The 12,736-nt window shown below is 38.7% G+C and overlaps 3 protein-coding genes across 9 annotated transcripts in view; 1 reads left to right on the top strand and 2 right to left on the bottom strand.

The window, feature by feature from the left end:
* LOC103998204 (uncharacterized) overlaps window positions 1-6,012 on the top strand; it is a 52,854-nt gene extending 46,842 nt beyond the window's left edge. For all 7 annotated transcript variants that reach the window (XM_065125835.1, XM_018818606.2, XM_018818605.2 and 4 more), the window contains 3 exons: window positions 2,185-2,283; window positions 5,057-5,095; window positions 5,434-6,012. In XM_065125835.1, coding sequence (XP_064981907.1) covers window positions 2,185-2,283; window positions 5,057-5,095; window positions 5,434-5,568 — 273 coding nt within the window. In that variant the 3' untranslated portion in view covers window positions 5,569-6,012. The remainder of the gene's footprint in view (window positions 1-2,184; window positions 2,284-5,056; window positions 5,096-5,433) is intronic.
* Window positions 6,013-7,059: 1,047 nt separating this feature from the next.
* On the bottom strand, window positions 7,060-8,702 carry LOC135583977 (serine/threonine-protein kinase-like protein At5g23170). The gene has a single exon (XM_065125833.1). The coding sequence runs from the start codon at window positions 8,423-8,425 to the stop codon at window positions 7,349-7,351; it is 1,077 nt and encodes a 358-aa protein (XP_064981905.1). The 5' UTR covers window positions 8,426-8,702; the 3' UTR covers window positions 7,060-7,348.
* A 1,232-nt stretch (window positions 8,703-9,934) lies between these two features.
* Window positions 9,935-11,176, bottom strand: LOC103998207 (large ribosomal subunit protein cL37 alpha). Its single transcript, XM_009419616.3, has 2 exons — window positions 10,991-11,176; window positions 9,935-10,358 (listed from the first exon to the last, which is right to left on the bottom strand). Exons 1-2 carry the CDS (start codon window positions 11,079-11,081, stop codon window positions 10,033-10,035), a joined length of 417 nt encoding a protein of 138 aa, XP_009417891.2. The 5' UTR covers window positions 11,082-11,176; the 3' UTR covers window positions 9,935-10,032.
* Between the last annotated feature and the right edge of the window lie 1,560 nt (window positions 11,177-12,736).

The following is a 12,736-nucleotide window of genomic DNA, read 5'->3' as shown; positions in this document are numbered from 1 at the left end:
TTAAAACATTGAAATAGCCTTTGATTTGGATGTAAAAATTATGTTCACTGAGCTTGAGTCATGATTTACCTGCCTAAACTTTTGTCAGTTGGTCTTTCTAAGTGCTGAGCACATCTAAATTTGACTTCTGTTATCTGTTAATATACAATTTGGACAATCCTGGAGCAAGGTTTAAATTCTCAGCATAAACAGGTTCCAGCTTACTGGCATTTGTGTGGTATGCCACTATGGACTGAGATATCTACAGATTGATGTAGGGTTTATAGGATTATACAAAAAAGAAAGAATAATAAGAAAGGTACTGAATTGGAGGGGAAAATGATGATACATACTTGTTAGCTATTTCTGCAGTTCCCTTTGCCAATGGAAACCTAAGACACTAAATCATCGTTGCCCCTCTTGCTCGAAAGTCATTAATACTTTCTAGAATTATAGTAGTGGGAGTGACCAGAGCATGAGGAGAGAACATGAGAGGATAGGGAGGAGGGGAGGAGAAAAGGTAGGTGGAAAGCACAAGAGATGAGAAAGGGAGAATTGTGTGTGAGAGAGAACATTTGAGTTTTTTTTATTCAAACAATCATATTAATCACTCCAGTCAGGTCTGATTGGATGATACCTAAATGATTGCAATTTCAGGTGCTTCAAATTGCATATTTGATAGTGGTCCAACTCTCCAACAGTCCAACTTCAACCAATCTACTATAGCTGTGCTGCTTCATAAATATCTCAAGCATGTTATAATTCAACTTCATCATTGTGTTGACTTCTTGAATCACTAAACTAAAATATAAATTTTCTTTAGTTTATTACTTACCTTTATGGATTCTCTTTAATCTCATTTCTTGTAACAAAGGTTTGGGTGACTGGAGGATTTTCTTGTTCTTGAAACATAATGCAATGCTCGAAAAAGATATATTTTGATAGTTGCAATTGCATTAAGTAAATGATCTTTGGTCCTGGTGTAATTGTTCCAGTAAATTATAGGATAATACTAAAAGATATTACAAGTGTTTTCAAAATAAACAATCTAAGAGGTCTGATTTCGGCAATAGCAAAGGATGGAAGTATTTGAGAGATAACAAAGTTTGATAGTAGGGAAGGGAGGATATATGATGAATAAAGGGGAGGACTGCAATGTACCAGCACATGAGAAGATTTTTATTTTTTATCTTTTAATATGTTCCAAATAACTATTGTTTTTTATTTCTGATGGACCCATGTTTATGTAGACTAAACTACTCAAAACATTGTATTGTGATCACAGAAGCCGGTATTTATTCTTGGCTTACTGATTTTTTTTATTTACCATATCCTAGGAGCCAGAATTTCAGTACTTTAAATCTCTTGCTTTGGCTAAAAGAAGCATTCAAACATTTTGGAACATTTCAAAGTCGATAAAAGTTTTAGCATGAAGATAGTGGAAGCTAAAACAATATCAAGATTTTTGAGGATCAGTTTCAGATGGCTTAATCTAGTGCATCATGTGGCTAATGCATATGTTCTCCACAAAATTTATATTTGATACATCTAGAAAATCCTACTCATGGTGCTCCTAACCTTGCTGATCTGGGTTCCCTCAATTTTCTGTATACAGAACTTGCATGAAACCTAAAAAAAATTTACATAATTAGATTTAGATCCAATACCATCATTTGTATCTCTCTTTTCTGTTATCATAGGCCAGATAATGTGACTTTTGCTTTGGCTCGTGTTATGAATTCTCTCTCTGTGTGATAATTTAGAAACTTGTCAATGTTTGATAAGTCATAATGAGGAGAAAATAATGATTTTTATCTGACAGTTAACATGATATATGTTGCAACTTGCTCATGTGTAAGCAGGATTAGGCTTGACACATGAATTGAACCCAAGTACATAGTGCAAGTTAAATTACATAAATATTAATTAAATATTACACAAAATGAAGAGGAGTTGATACATGATTTAAACTTACGTACCATGACGAAAATTTATAATGGTAACCACTTATCCAAAAACTTAAGCTATAAGGAAAGGTCCAATGTCTTTTAGTTATAACACCTTGTCTAGCGATTAGCATCTGTAGGAACGTCAAGCTAGTAGACAATTGAGCAATACTTTTCTGTTTCTTTTCCTCTAGTATTCTTGTCTTGTTTAGTCCAATTTATATGAGCATTTTCACATAACAGTTTAGTTGACTTTCAGATACTCAGGACCTTGTTTGAGATAGTCCTATTTGAAGACTGTGGCAACCAATGGAGTCTTAGCAGACCAATGCTGAGCTTGATTTTGATAAATGAGCAGGTGACATGCTTAATTTCATGCCAAGTAACTATATCATTCCACTGTATAACTGGTCGTGGAAATATTTTTTCCATGGAAAATGAGTTATGGATTTGTTGTTGAAATGCATTTATCTCATAAAATGGAATAAAGTTTATGGTAATTGTTTTTGTTACAATTTCCCTTGATATCTAATCTAAAGGTAGACATGTAAATTATGTTATCTAGCTAAAGATACTACATAGAATTCTCAATTTCTTGCTTATTTTTGTGAGTCAGAATGCACCATCTTTGACTAAAACTGTCAAGTAGCATATCTGTTTCGTTTCGGTATTCTTTTCCTTGTTGTAATAGTATATTAATATTTACTGAGATTGAGGCATCGAATAGTTGGAGCAAAAGTGACACAAATGACTGTGCTCCTTTAAAATGAGCAGTACGTTTTGTATGGATGGTTCAAACGATCATGAAACACCAGGTTCTACTGAATTTATAGGTTTTGCCACTTCCTATGATACACTAGATCAATATGCATGAGATACAGTTTCCTGACATTCTAATACATAAAGGTTCTTATGGTAACGGTGTGCAAGTGGACTGGTAAGTGGTAAGTGGTGAGTAATCTTTGTCAAGACAGGAGTGTCCCAAGTTTTGCATTGTGTATCTTACGAGTAGGATAGATAGTTCAAGGCTTCAAGCATCATGTGGATGCTTGTGTGCATGTTCTCCAGTATTAGTTTCACATCTGGTTTATAAATAATCCGTGAAACAAATTTGTCATGATATCATCTCAAATAAAGTTTCATGTAACCTTGTATTGGATGAGATAATGGTGAACTTGAATATGAACTTTTTGTACTGGCTGAGTCGTGAGACTATAAATCTGCTGTTTGGTTGACTGGGAGCTGAGTGCAATGTACATAAGTTTTGCCAAGCACTTATGCCCTTTTGGGTTTGTCATGATCTGATTGCAAAACCCAAAGTTTAGATCTAACTCTTATTACATAGTTAGAAGCAAGGATTACGATACTTTTACCTGTACCTGTACCAGAATTCTCAGGCCATTACATATGATATAATACAATATGCCTTATTACACAGCAGAAAAAATAATTAAAATGTCCACATTTATCACTATAATTGGTAAACAAGCATACCTCTACAACATGGGACCAGTATGGTCAGTGTGTCACGATATTTGATTCCATCATTATAACTATGGACATATATTTAGATCGTGGGTGCATACTGCAATTTAGCCAGAACAGTATGTGGTGATTGGCATGGTATAGCAAAAGAGCTATGCTGGCTCATAGACCTAGAAATTGCTCTAGGTCCATTATATTAGTGAGTACGTATTTAAATATTTTTTACCCATCAAAGTATGTGTACTTTCCAGCATAGGTTGCCAGAACTAGTGTAGGTAATGCTTTGTCGGATCACTGCTAGTGAGGGGATAAGGTAATCAAACAAGAGAGTGAAAAATAGAGTAGAGGAGGCTACATTATGAGCCCTTGCAAACCATCATATATTATGTTATACCCACATATTTCAGAGCAGGTATTTTACAGTGTGCTATGATCTAAATTAACCATTGTCCATGGTAGATCATCTGTCTCATCATTCTCCAAATGTTGGTTAGGTAAAAACACATTCCAAGTTAGGATACCTAAGCAATAATAGTTGACTCCTTATTCATCAAGTTCCTAGTGTAATGTTTTGTGAGTATTTAGAATCTTAGATGGCTTCTACCATCTCTACCATATTTTGTAACAAGGATCGCTATTTCGGGTATTGGATCCATTTTGGTTTTGGTGATCTGATTGGATCGGTATGCATCGTACATTGGTAGGTACCGGTGTTTCAGAGAGGAAGAAAAAGAGGGAGAAGAGGAAGGGGCAGTGGAGGAAGGAGGGAGAAGAAGGAAGAAGGGGAAGCAGTGGAAGAGGAAGGAAGAAGATGGAGTAGTGGAGGAGAAAGAAGGAAGAAAATGGAGCGGTGGAGAAGGAAAAGGAGAAGAAGAGGAGGGCGTGCACCAGAGAGATAAACACTGGCGAACCGGCGAGCGACATCCAACAGCAATGGCAGCGGCATCATGGTTTGGGCTGGTCTGCCCAAAATGGTAGCGGTTCGTGTATCAGTCCATGCCCAACCCAGTGGATACAGCCTGTTTCATACTATTTTAGGCGGTACGGCAGTCCTTGTTTTGTAATCCTTCAGGAAGTGGATTTAGATCTTCCATAAGTGGGCCACTTCAAGGTCAATTTCTAGGATCTTTGTTCATTATTTCCTTGGCCATCAATCTTGCCAATTTATTGAAGGCATGATGTTTCATCCAGGGGAGCGCTGTTTTTGTTCCAAGGGATTTGCCAGGTCTCTGCAATTCTTGATGGTTTTATCACTGTTTCCTATTTCATCTTCCATACTATTGCTATCACAGTAACCTATTAATGAGATCCATTTTGTTTGCTGTTTCATTCTTGTTCTTTTTCTTCAACCAGCAATAGTGAAATCTTAAAAAATCAGGCATGACCTTATTTTATTTTCGCATCATACAGTCCATCGCATTTCTCATGCAGAAACTATTTTGCATCGGTTCTCTATGATATTTCATGGAAAAATAGATGTACTTATTTTTGGACAAATTAAACTCTGCACAACTCTCTGTGCTTTGTAGTAAATTTGATTCTGAAATAAACAATTCTAAGATATCTTATTATTCTGCATCTCAAAGTGCTTAGATTTGTTGTTGCATTGAGATGTTTCTCAGATTTTACATTGCTTCTATCTGCAGATGTTTACAAATTTGAGAATACAGATGTTGGCATCACAGGTTAGTGCTAACATTGAGCTTTCTTCTAATGTATGTCTTTACTCCTGTTGTCATTACTACCCCATCCTAAATAAGTGCTTAAAACATTGTCATTGACTGTTGATTTTGCCCTTGGGCTTTCTAACATGGTTGATTGTCTCTTTTCTTTCTCTGCTGTTGTCTTTTAATATGTCTAGTTTGGCATTTCAGCATTGTTCCTATAGAGATAGTGGACTTGGGACTTACCTATTCTGATAAGACATTTTGAACTATTTAGTGTGTATCTATATTCTTATTTTTCCAGCAACTATATGATCCAATACCTGTGATCCTATGATTGGATTTCCTTGCATATGCAGTCTATGGATCAACAGCAACGTCTTTCACTGTGTTTTGAGAAGTTGATGGCTGATGTGACAAGGAGTTTGGATTCGAAGAACAGGGACAAGTTCACCCAAAATCTGACGATTTTTAGACGTGAATTCCGTGTCTAGTAGCTGATAATTTTTCATAGACTTCTACTCTGAAGTAACCTTTCAACCATTGTTGTGTATATGCCCCATCATTGATTCTTTTGCAGTGATGCTCTCCAGCAAGGGAATGCAGCCATGAGAAAATAACAGTGGTGCCTACAGTTTCCAAATTCTCTTTCTTTTTATTTAGTTGGACTGCCCATGAATTTCTGATATCAAGGACAATCATTCCTGGAGATATTTGCTTTTATATCAGAGCTTTGTCCATGTAAATTCTGTGGTGCTTTGCTTGTGGTCCATTTTATACCGGGGATGATAATGTGGGGAACTTTGAAGGGTTGGTTTGTACAGTAAAATTTGACAGTTGCTGTATATGGATAGTGGATTTCCATTTGTTGTTTTACCAATATTGTTGTTCCAAATTATTATTTTTTGTTTGATATTAAAGCAAAAAATGTATGTTAAGTAATGTCCTCTGTTAAAGGTGCTCCGGTGGACATTAATTCTTTCATTGTATTTGTTGTTGACTGATATACATCCATGGTTTTATGGAGTTTTTCCTCGAGTCATCTTATGCACCTGCATCTTTTGCACCTGCTATTTAGAATATTTTATATGGTATGATATCAAGATATTCTACTTCAATATCTATCTATTTTTTCATGTACTCTATAGGAGGTAGGTTTTGTTAAATGATTGTTGTAAGAATGATGCATGGATTCTGCTACAGCTCATCTACGCCTGCCCAACTGACATTGTTTAAGCTGTCATATAGGGCGCTGTACTTTCTTTGTTATTACATGATGGTCAAAATTTTTGTTTCATGAACATTAACTTTTTGCATATTATGAAATAATGGATATATTACGTCAATTTCCTCTAGGTGTTTTCTGTAAGTTCAATTTTCTTTTCTTTTGAATGAATGTGAAACTTTATTTTTCGTGTTAGGTGTGGATCCCTGATTCTCATCATTTACTGGCCTAAATTGTCGTCACATTAGCATTGGAAAGTTGGAAGTGTCTACGATGGTGATTATAGTCTGCTGATTAACGGATTTCTTTTCCGCATTTGTTTTATTTAAGATCTAACATGCAGAATAGGGTAGCTGAGTTTTGTTTTCTGAATGGACATGATTTCTCTACATTATGTCGGGTTTTTGCTAAAATGTGGCACTCTACATTTGTATCATTTTGTGTGATGGAGAAAGTTTTCATTTTCTTGGTTCTGCTGGATCCTTGACATTTCCTAACCCTAAACCCTATGTCTTGCAGTTCCACTTTAGGGTGGTCTCATTCTGGTGCCCTTTGGAATTCTGGTGGGGTGTCTTGCAATCATGGTTATCATCCGTCTTTCACCCGAGTATCCTACCACAGAAATGGGTGGAGTTGTCATGCGCATGACGGTCTAGCATCTCTAGTATTAACAATTCATTCCAAATGACTTTATGAGGTTGATAAGGTGCTGTGAGTTCTTAAGATTTCCAACTTCCAGGAATAAAAATAAAAAACATAGAGAAAAAAAAAATCAGCAACTATTTATTATTAAAGCATCAACATTAAATTAGACAAATATGTTGATTTTACATAGTATTTGTGCTTCAACATTAAAGTATACATATCAATAACCGAAACCTTAAAATCTATACATGTACATAGTATTTATGCGTTAACCAGAAATGCTTCAGAACTAACTCCTACTGCCTGGTGGCTTTTATCCTCTCTCTCTCTCTCTCTCTCTCTCTCTCTGTCTCATTCTCATGCAGTGTGTGTGAAGGCTGCTGCTGGATTCAAGCTATGAGCACCTACTTCTCAGCTGAAAACATCAACAAGCGCTTGCCATGCTCATCATCACCACACTCATCAGCCCCACCATCATCAAGCAGGTAATCCTTGCACGCAACACTCTTCCCTGTGTTGACCCTCTTGTCGACCCACCTCCTCCAAGCTCGAACACTTTTACGGACTCCCTCGGAGACCTTGCTCCTCACAGAACCCAAGATTGGCCATGGCATCACGTCTTCCACCACCCCTTGCAGCTCCCTCACAACCTCCCCCATCAAGGGCCTCCCCTCCACCTTCTCCGAGACACACTTCTCGGCTATGCTTAGCATCCGACGGATTGGCCTCTTCATGCGGCCCGGCAACGCTACTTTCCCGTCGCATACCTCCGCAAGCCGGTTTGCTCTCAGAATCGGCAGAGCCCACGAGACGATGGAGGATGGATCGCGCTCCATGTCCATCGCCTTCCTGCAGCTGACGAGCTCCAACAACACCACCCCGAAGCTGAACACGTCGTTCCTGGGGCCTAACTCGCCCGACTCGTCGTAGCACGGATCCAAGTAACCGATGGTGCCCGCCGGAATCGGTGAGTCGAGTGGCTGCATGCGGTCGTCTCTTCGAACCGCGATGCTGAAGTCGGCCAGCTTCGCGTTCCACCTGCTGTCCAGCAACACGTTGGCGGACTTGATGTCGCGGTGGATGATCGCCGGCGCGGCCTCGTGGAGGGAGAGGACGGCGCGGGCGAGCTGGAGTGCCATGGCGAAGCGGCGAGGCCACGCGGGGGGGTTGGAAGACGAGTGGAGGAGGTCATGGAGGGAGCCGCGTTGCATGAACTCCATGATGAGCAGCGGACCGCCGGTTGGGCCTCGGCTGACGCCTACAAGATCGACGACGCCCGAGTTCTTGACGGAGGCGAGCATGTCGATCTCGTTGCTGAGTTTGTCGTCGTTCAAAAGTCGTGATGGCTTCTTCACCGCCACGATCCGTCCATCGGTAAGCCTGCCTCTGTAGACGCTTCCATGGCTTCCCTTCCCGATCAACTGCTCGGGAGCGAAGCTTTTGGTGGCAGCTTCGATGTCGGCGTAGCTGAACTCCCTCATTCTCTCTCTCTCTCTCTCTCTCTCTCGCTCTCTTCTCCGTTTCAACTTTCTGATGGTCCCCGGAGAGACCAACTATAAAGAAGGAGAAGAGTAAAAGATGTGGAAAGCAAAAGCAAATGGAACCAATCTGTGGAGCAACCAAAGGTGGAGTCGATGCCACATTTCCCTTCTTTAGGTCCTCAAGGAATGACAACATTATTTAGCATGCAACAGTACACGCTGATGGCTGCTTGCAAGCTGTCATTCCTACACAGTTTTCTTCATAGAAGCAACTTCATGGAGGTACATTTTACTCCCAAATTTGACTAAGTCTGTGTCATGACGGGACAAGTTCAAGACATACAACACTTGGAATGTCCTATCATGAGCTCTTTTGTGGCTCATCTACTGTGTAGATCTACTAGCTAAGCCAAACGTTGGGCAGATTAACGAAGGGTATGCAATACGCTAGAAATATTCTTTCAATGAATTCTCCATCATGACCACTCTGCTCCACTTTGTGACCTCTAAAGTAATGTATAATCTGTGTATATGAGACAGAGACACAACAAGTGTATGAACAAGCTCAGAGACTGTTAGTATATTGGAGGCCAACAAAGATCGAAGTGGATTTATCAGGATTCTTTATGTAACGATGGCAAACTTTTGGACCAACAAAGGCTCAAAGCTTCAAGCTTTAATTCCAAGGTGACCCATAGATCATCGTCATCGAGAAAACAAGCATGGCTGAAACATCGGAGGAGACGGAGAGCATTGAGATAGGGTTGTTAGGTTTGATGAACAATGACCTCCCAAATGTGTGCCATCACCATTAAGGATGTGAAAAATATTGGTCAAGACAAGACAGTTAGGGAGTCAGTGGATTAGGTTGGCTGAATCAATCACTCCATGAAATCATATATTTTACTTTCTTTTTTTTCTTTTCAGTGGAGGACACAGAGTTAGCTCTTCCTATCACTATCTTAATAAATTTGAATGTCTTTGATCCACCATTTCCTTTATATCCCCAAAGAAAAAGAAGGAAGAAAAAGATTAAAAAAACAGGGGGGGGGGGGGGGGGGCATGATGATTGATGTCTCATTTAATATGTGGCCAATGGATAAGAGCTAGAGATAACAGATAATGTTCCTCCTAATCCTCAATAAATAATTCTATGGGAGTCCATCCTCCCTTGAAAGTTTCTCCAGTGATTGCAGTCTTCTTTTGACCAATGTTTGCTTTTATTGCCCTTCTGCTACTTCCTTGAAGCACCAAAATTGGCAGTAGTTTGTAGCACTTGATCTTACTACTTGGTCATATTTACACACTTCTTAAACAAGAATTCTTTGCTGTGGTAACAAGTTTGCAATTTGGTTAGCTGCATATTTAGGCACATATTGTTTGCACAGATTTGTCAAGGGATTCTAGCATGGGAATACTTGGTGAGGCAGAATGAATATGATGGCCGAGCAAACACTGGGTAAAGGTTATATCTCCATCACTTTGCTCGGAGCCAAAGAATCTATTCCATTTGTAGAAAAGTCAATGCATTTGTAGAAAAGTCTTTTACCAGTACACAATACAAGAAATGCAAAGTCAATGCTTGCACCCCGTCGTATTTTTGTCGATCATACATTCTTAAGCTTCTTCATCTTTGAAGGCGGCCATCGTCCCTTCTTCCTCATCCTCCGCTTCCGCAAAAGCCTTTTCCTCCGAAGCCTAATCTTCTTGGCAAGCTTCATCCTCAGCTTCTGCTCAAGTTTTAGCTGCATCTTCGACTCGAGAGGAAGATTCTCCACCGACATAGCCTCGGCTTCACTTCCCTCGTTCCCATCGGTCTCCGAAGATGCATGAACAATCGTCAACCTCCTCTCCGCGAATGCACAAGGCAAGGAAACAGTCAGTCCATCGAAGGATCTTGGTTGAAGAATGAGGTTCCTCTGCAACCTCAAGGCTGAAAGAAAGTGCAATCAAAGCTCATCTGAACCAAATTAGTAGTCCATTGCAATGAAGAGCAAGAAACAAAAAATCAAAATGATTTGACTAGGAAGACTGAATAAAGACTAGAATTACGAAATCGTTATTTCGTATAAAGTCGCAAAATTGGAACTTGTTGGACACAGAAATTAAGGAGCTCCAAGAAAGAATACGACGCAGCAAACCAAATCAAATCACATATTTCAGCTCAACCTAGTGCAGGAAAGAACCCTCCGAGGTTAGAATCAATGCGAATCCGTACAGAGCAAAGTAAGTTATAATGACAAACGCATTACAGAACCTAATTTTTCTCACAGCTAAAGCTGTTATTTTGATACAACTCCCCATGAAATCCACGGTCAATCACACGTCAGAATCACCAAGAGGCAAGACCAGAACAGCCGAAAACATTCCCCAAAACGAAAAGATCAAGTGAAAACTCGAAATCCGCCAGGTGCTTGTAGAAATGCCCAAACGAAGAAAGAGGACAACCAAAACGAGCATAGAAGCGAATATATAGACGAAAGCGAATTCACCTCGTAGAAGGAGACCTCACTAAAGAGAGCTTGCAATGAATAGATCACAGAGACACGTGCAAAGATCACTTACAGAGACGAGCTGAAACGGGAAGGTAAAGCGTCGGAGGAGAGGAGGAGGAAGGAGGAGCGAAGGAGAGGAGGGGAGGAAGGAGAAGAGCCATGTGAGCTTCCCGACACGGTGGAGCGGCCTCGTGGATAAGCCGCTCTCGGTGCGCTATCGTCTCCTATTTCTTACCGGGCATAGAGGCCAGCCAATATGGATCCATTTAGAGCATGACCCGACTGGGACCCGATTTATTCTGGTTCGGATCTTTCTGTGATTTGCATCCCTAGTTAATACTGGCTGGTTAATTATTCTTAATAAATTCTAAACAAAATCTGCTGCAAATAAACATTTAATTATGCTATTGTGCCGTAAAAATATCAGATTAATAAACTGATTTCCCAGTTCATGATTCAGCAAGCAAATAGGTTAATTTAATGAGTAAATCAATTTTCTTAAAAAAATATAAACAAACAAAAAAGAGATTTGAAGTCACATAATGACTGCTCATGAAAAAGCAGCAAAAAAAAAAAAGAAGAAAAGTTTTCATTTTAAACTGTTATGGAGAATTCATTTTCCTCAAGAAAACTATTATTGGGAATAATAATATTATTATATCTAATTAATACTGAAGAAAGCTTCACAGTGATATAAGAGCCTAAAGTGGAGTTAAAATTGAAGGAAGATTAGTGTTGGAAGGATTTAAAGAGGTTTTGATATATGAAAATTAAAAAGGCAATCAATCTGATTAGACATTTGAAGTAATATATACTGATAATTTCAGTAAGCTTTTCTTCCCTTTGGGGGATCAATGCATAAACCTGCAATCATCCATGCTTTCATCTGATTATATTAATGTTAGAAAAGAATCATTTATTGGAAGAAACTTCATCCTAAAATGATATAGTCATTTTGCCTCACACAAACTATACAGTGTAAATGAGATCACTGGAACAGGTCATTGCTCCTACCCAAAAGTATTCATTGCCTTGGAATCAACTAAATGTGGACAGAGTTGGTCATTGCTCTTATCATGACTTTTAAGATAGATAGTATATGCAAAAACAGAAAAATGAGGGGAAAGAAAGGCTACAGGTAGAGCAATCTGCTGTGGAGTGATCTGAAAGCAAACAAATTGCACACATGAACATGAAAACTCACCAGTAGCAATCTGTTCATTCCTGCTCTCGTCTATCCTGCTAAAGAAATGCCTAATCCTTGAGAAAAATATTTCCAAACCATCAGATGCATCAATCTTTTGTACAAGCAAATAACATAGCAGAATGGTAGTATCCAACAACTATGCATGCACAAGTCATAGAATATTATTATATTACAGGAAATTTACACAAGGTTGTGAAACAAGCCAACCAAGTTCTCATCAACCTTCAAATCCTCACTGGACAGCGAGATTGAAGATTGAAGAGAAAGTATAATTAATGATAGAAGACTGTATCCACTTTTTTTTTCCACTGATTAAGCAACACCAGAATCTCAGATCAGAGCTGTCATATTGAGGAGGAACTCAATTTGCTTTCTCATCCAATGTTTACTTTTGTTGTAACCTAATGTGTTTTTCTTTTCAGAGAAATGACCCTCAATTAAAATACAAATTAAATAGGGCATACTCTTTACCTGAGATTTTTTTTTATTTGGACGAAAATATCCTCAGTAGTTTATTAAAATAATTTGATCACTTATATTATTAAAAATTAAATATTGATTATCATAATTTATAAAAAATGATATTAATCGTCTTAGAATCATTAGATC

This window comes from Musa acuminata, chromosome BXJ2-9 (assembly GCF_036884655.1).
Source record: "Musa acuminata AAA Group cultivar baxijiao chromosome BXJ2-9, Cavendish_Baxijiao_AAA, whole genome shotgun sequence".
Taxonomy (NCBI): domain Eukaryota; kingdom Viridiplantae; phylum Streptophyta; class Magnoliopsida; order Zingiberales; family Musaceae; genus Musa; species Musa acuminata.
This window is presented reverse-complemented; position numbering and strand designations above follow the sequence as displayed.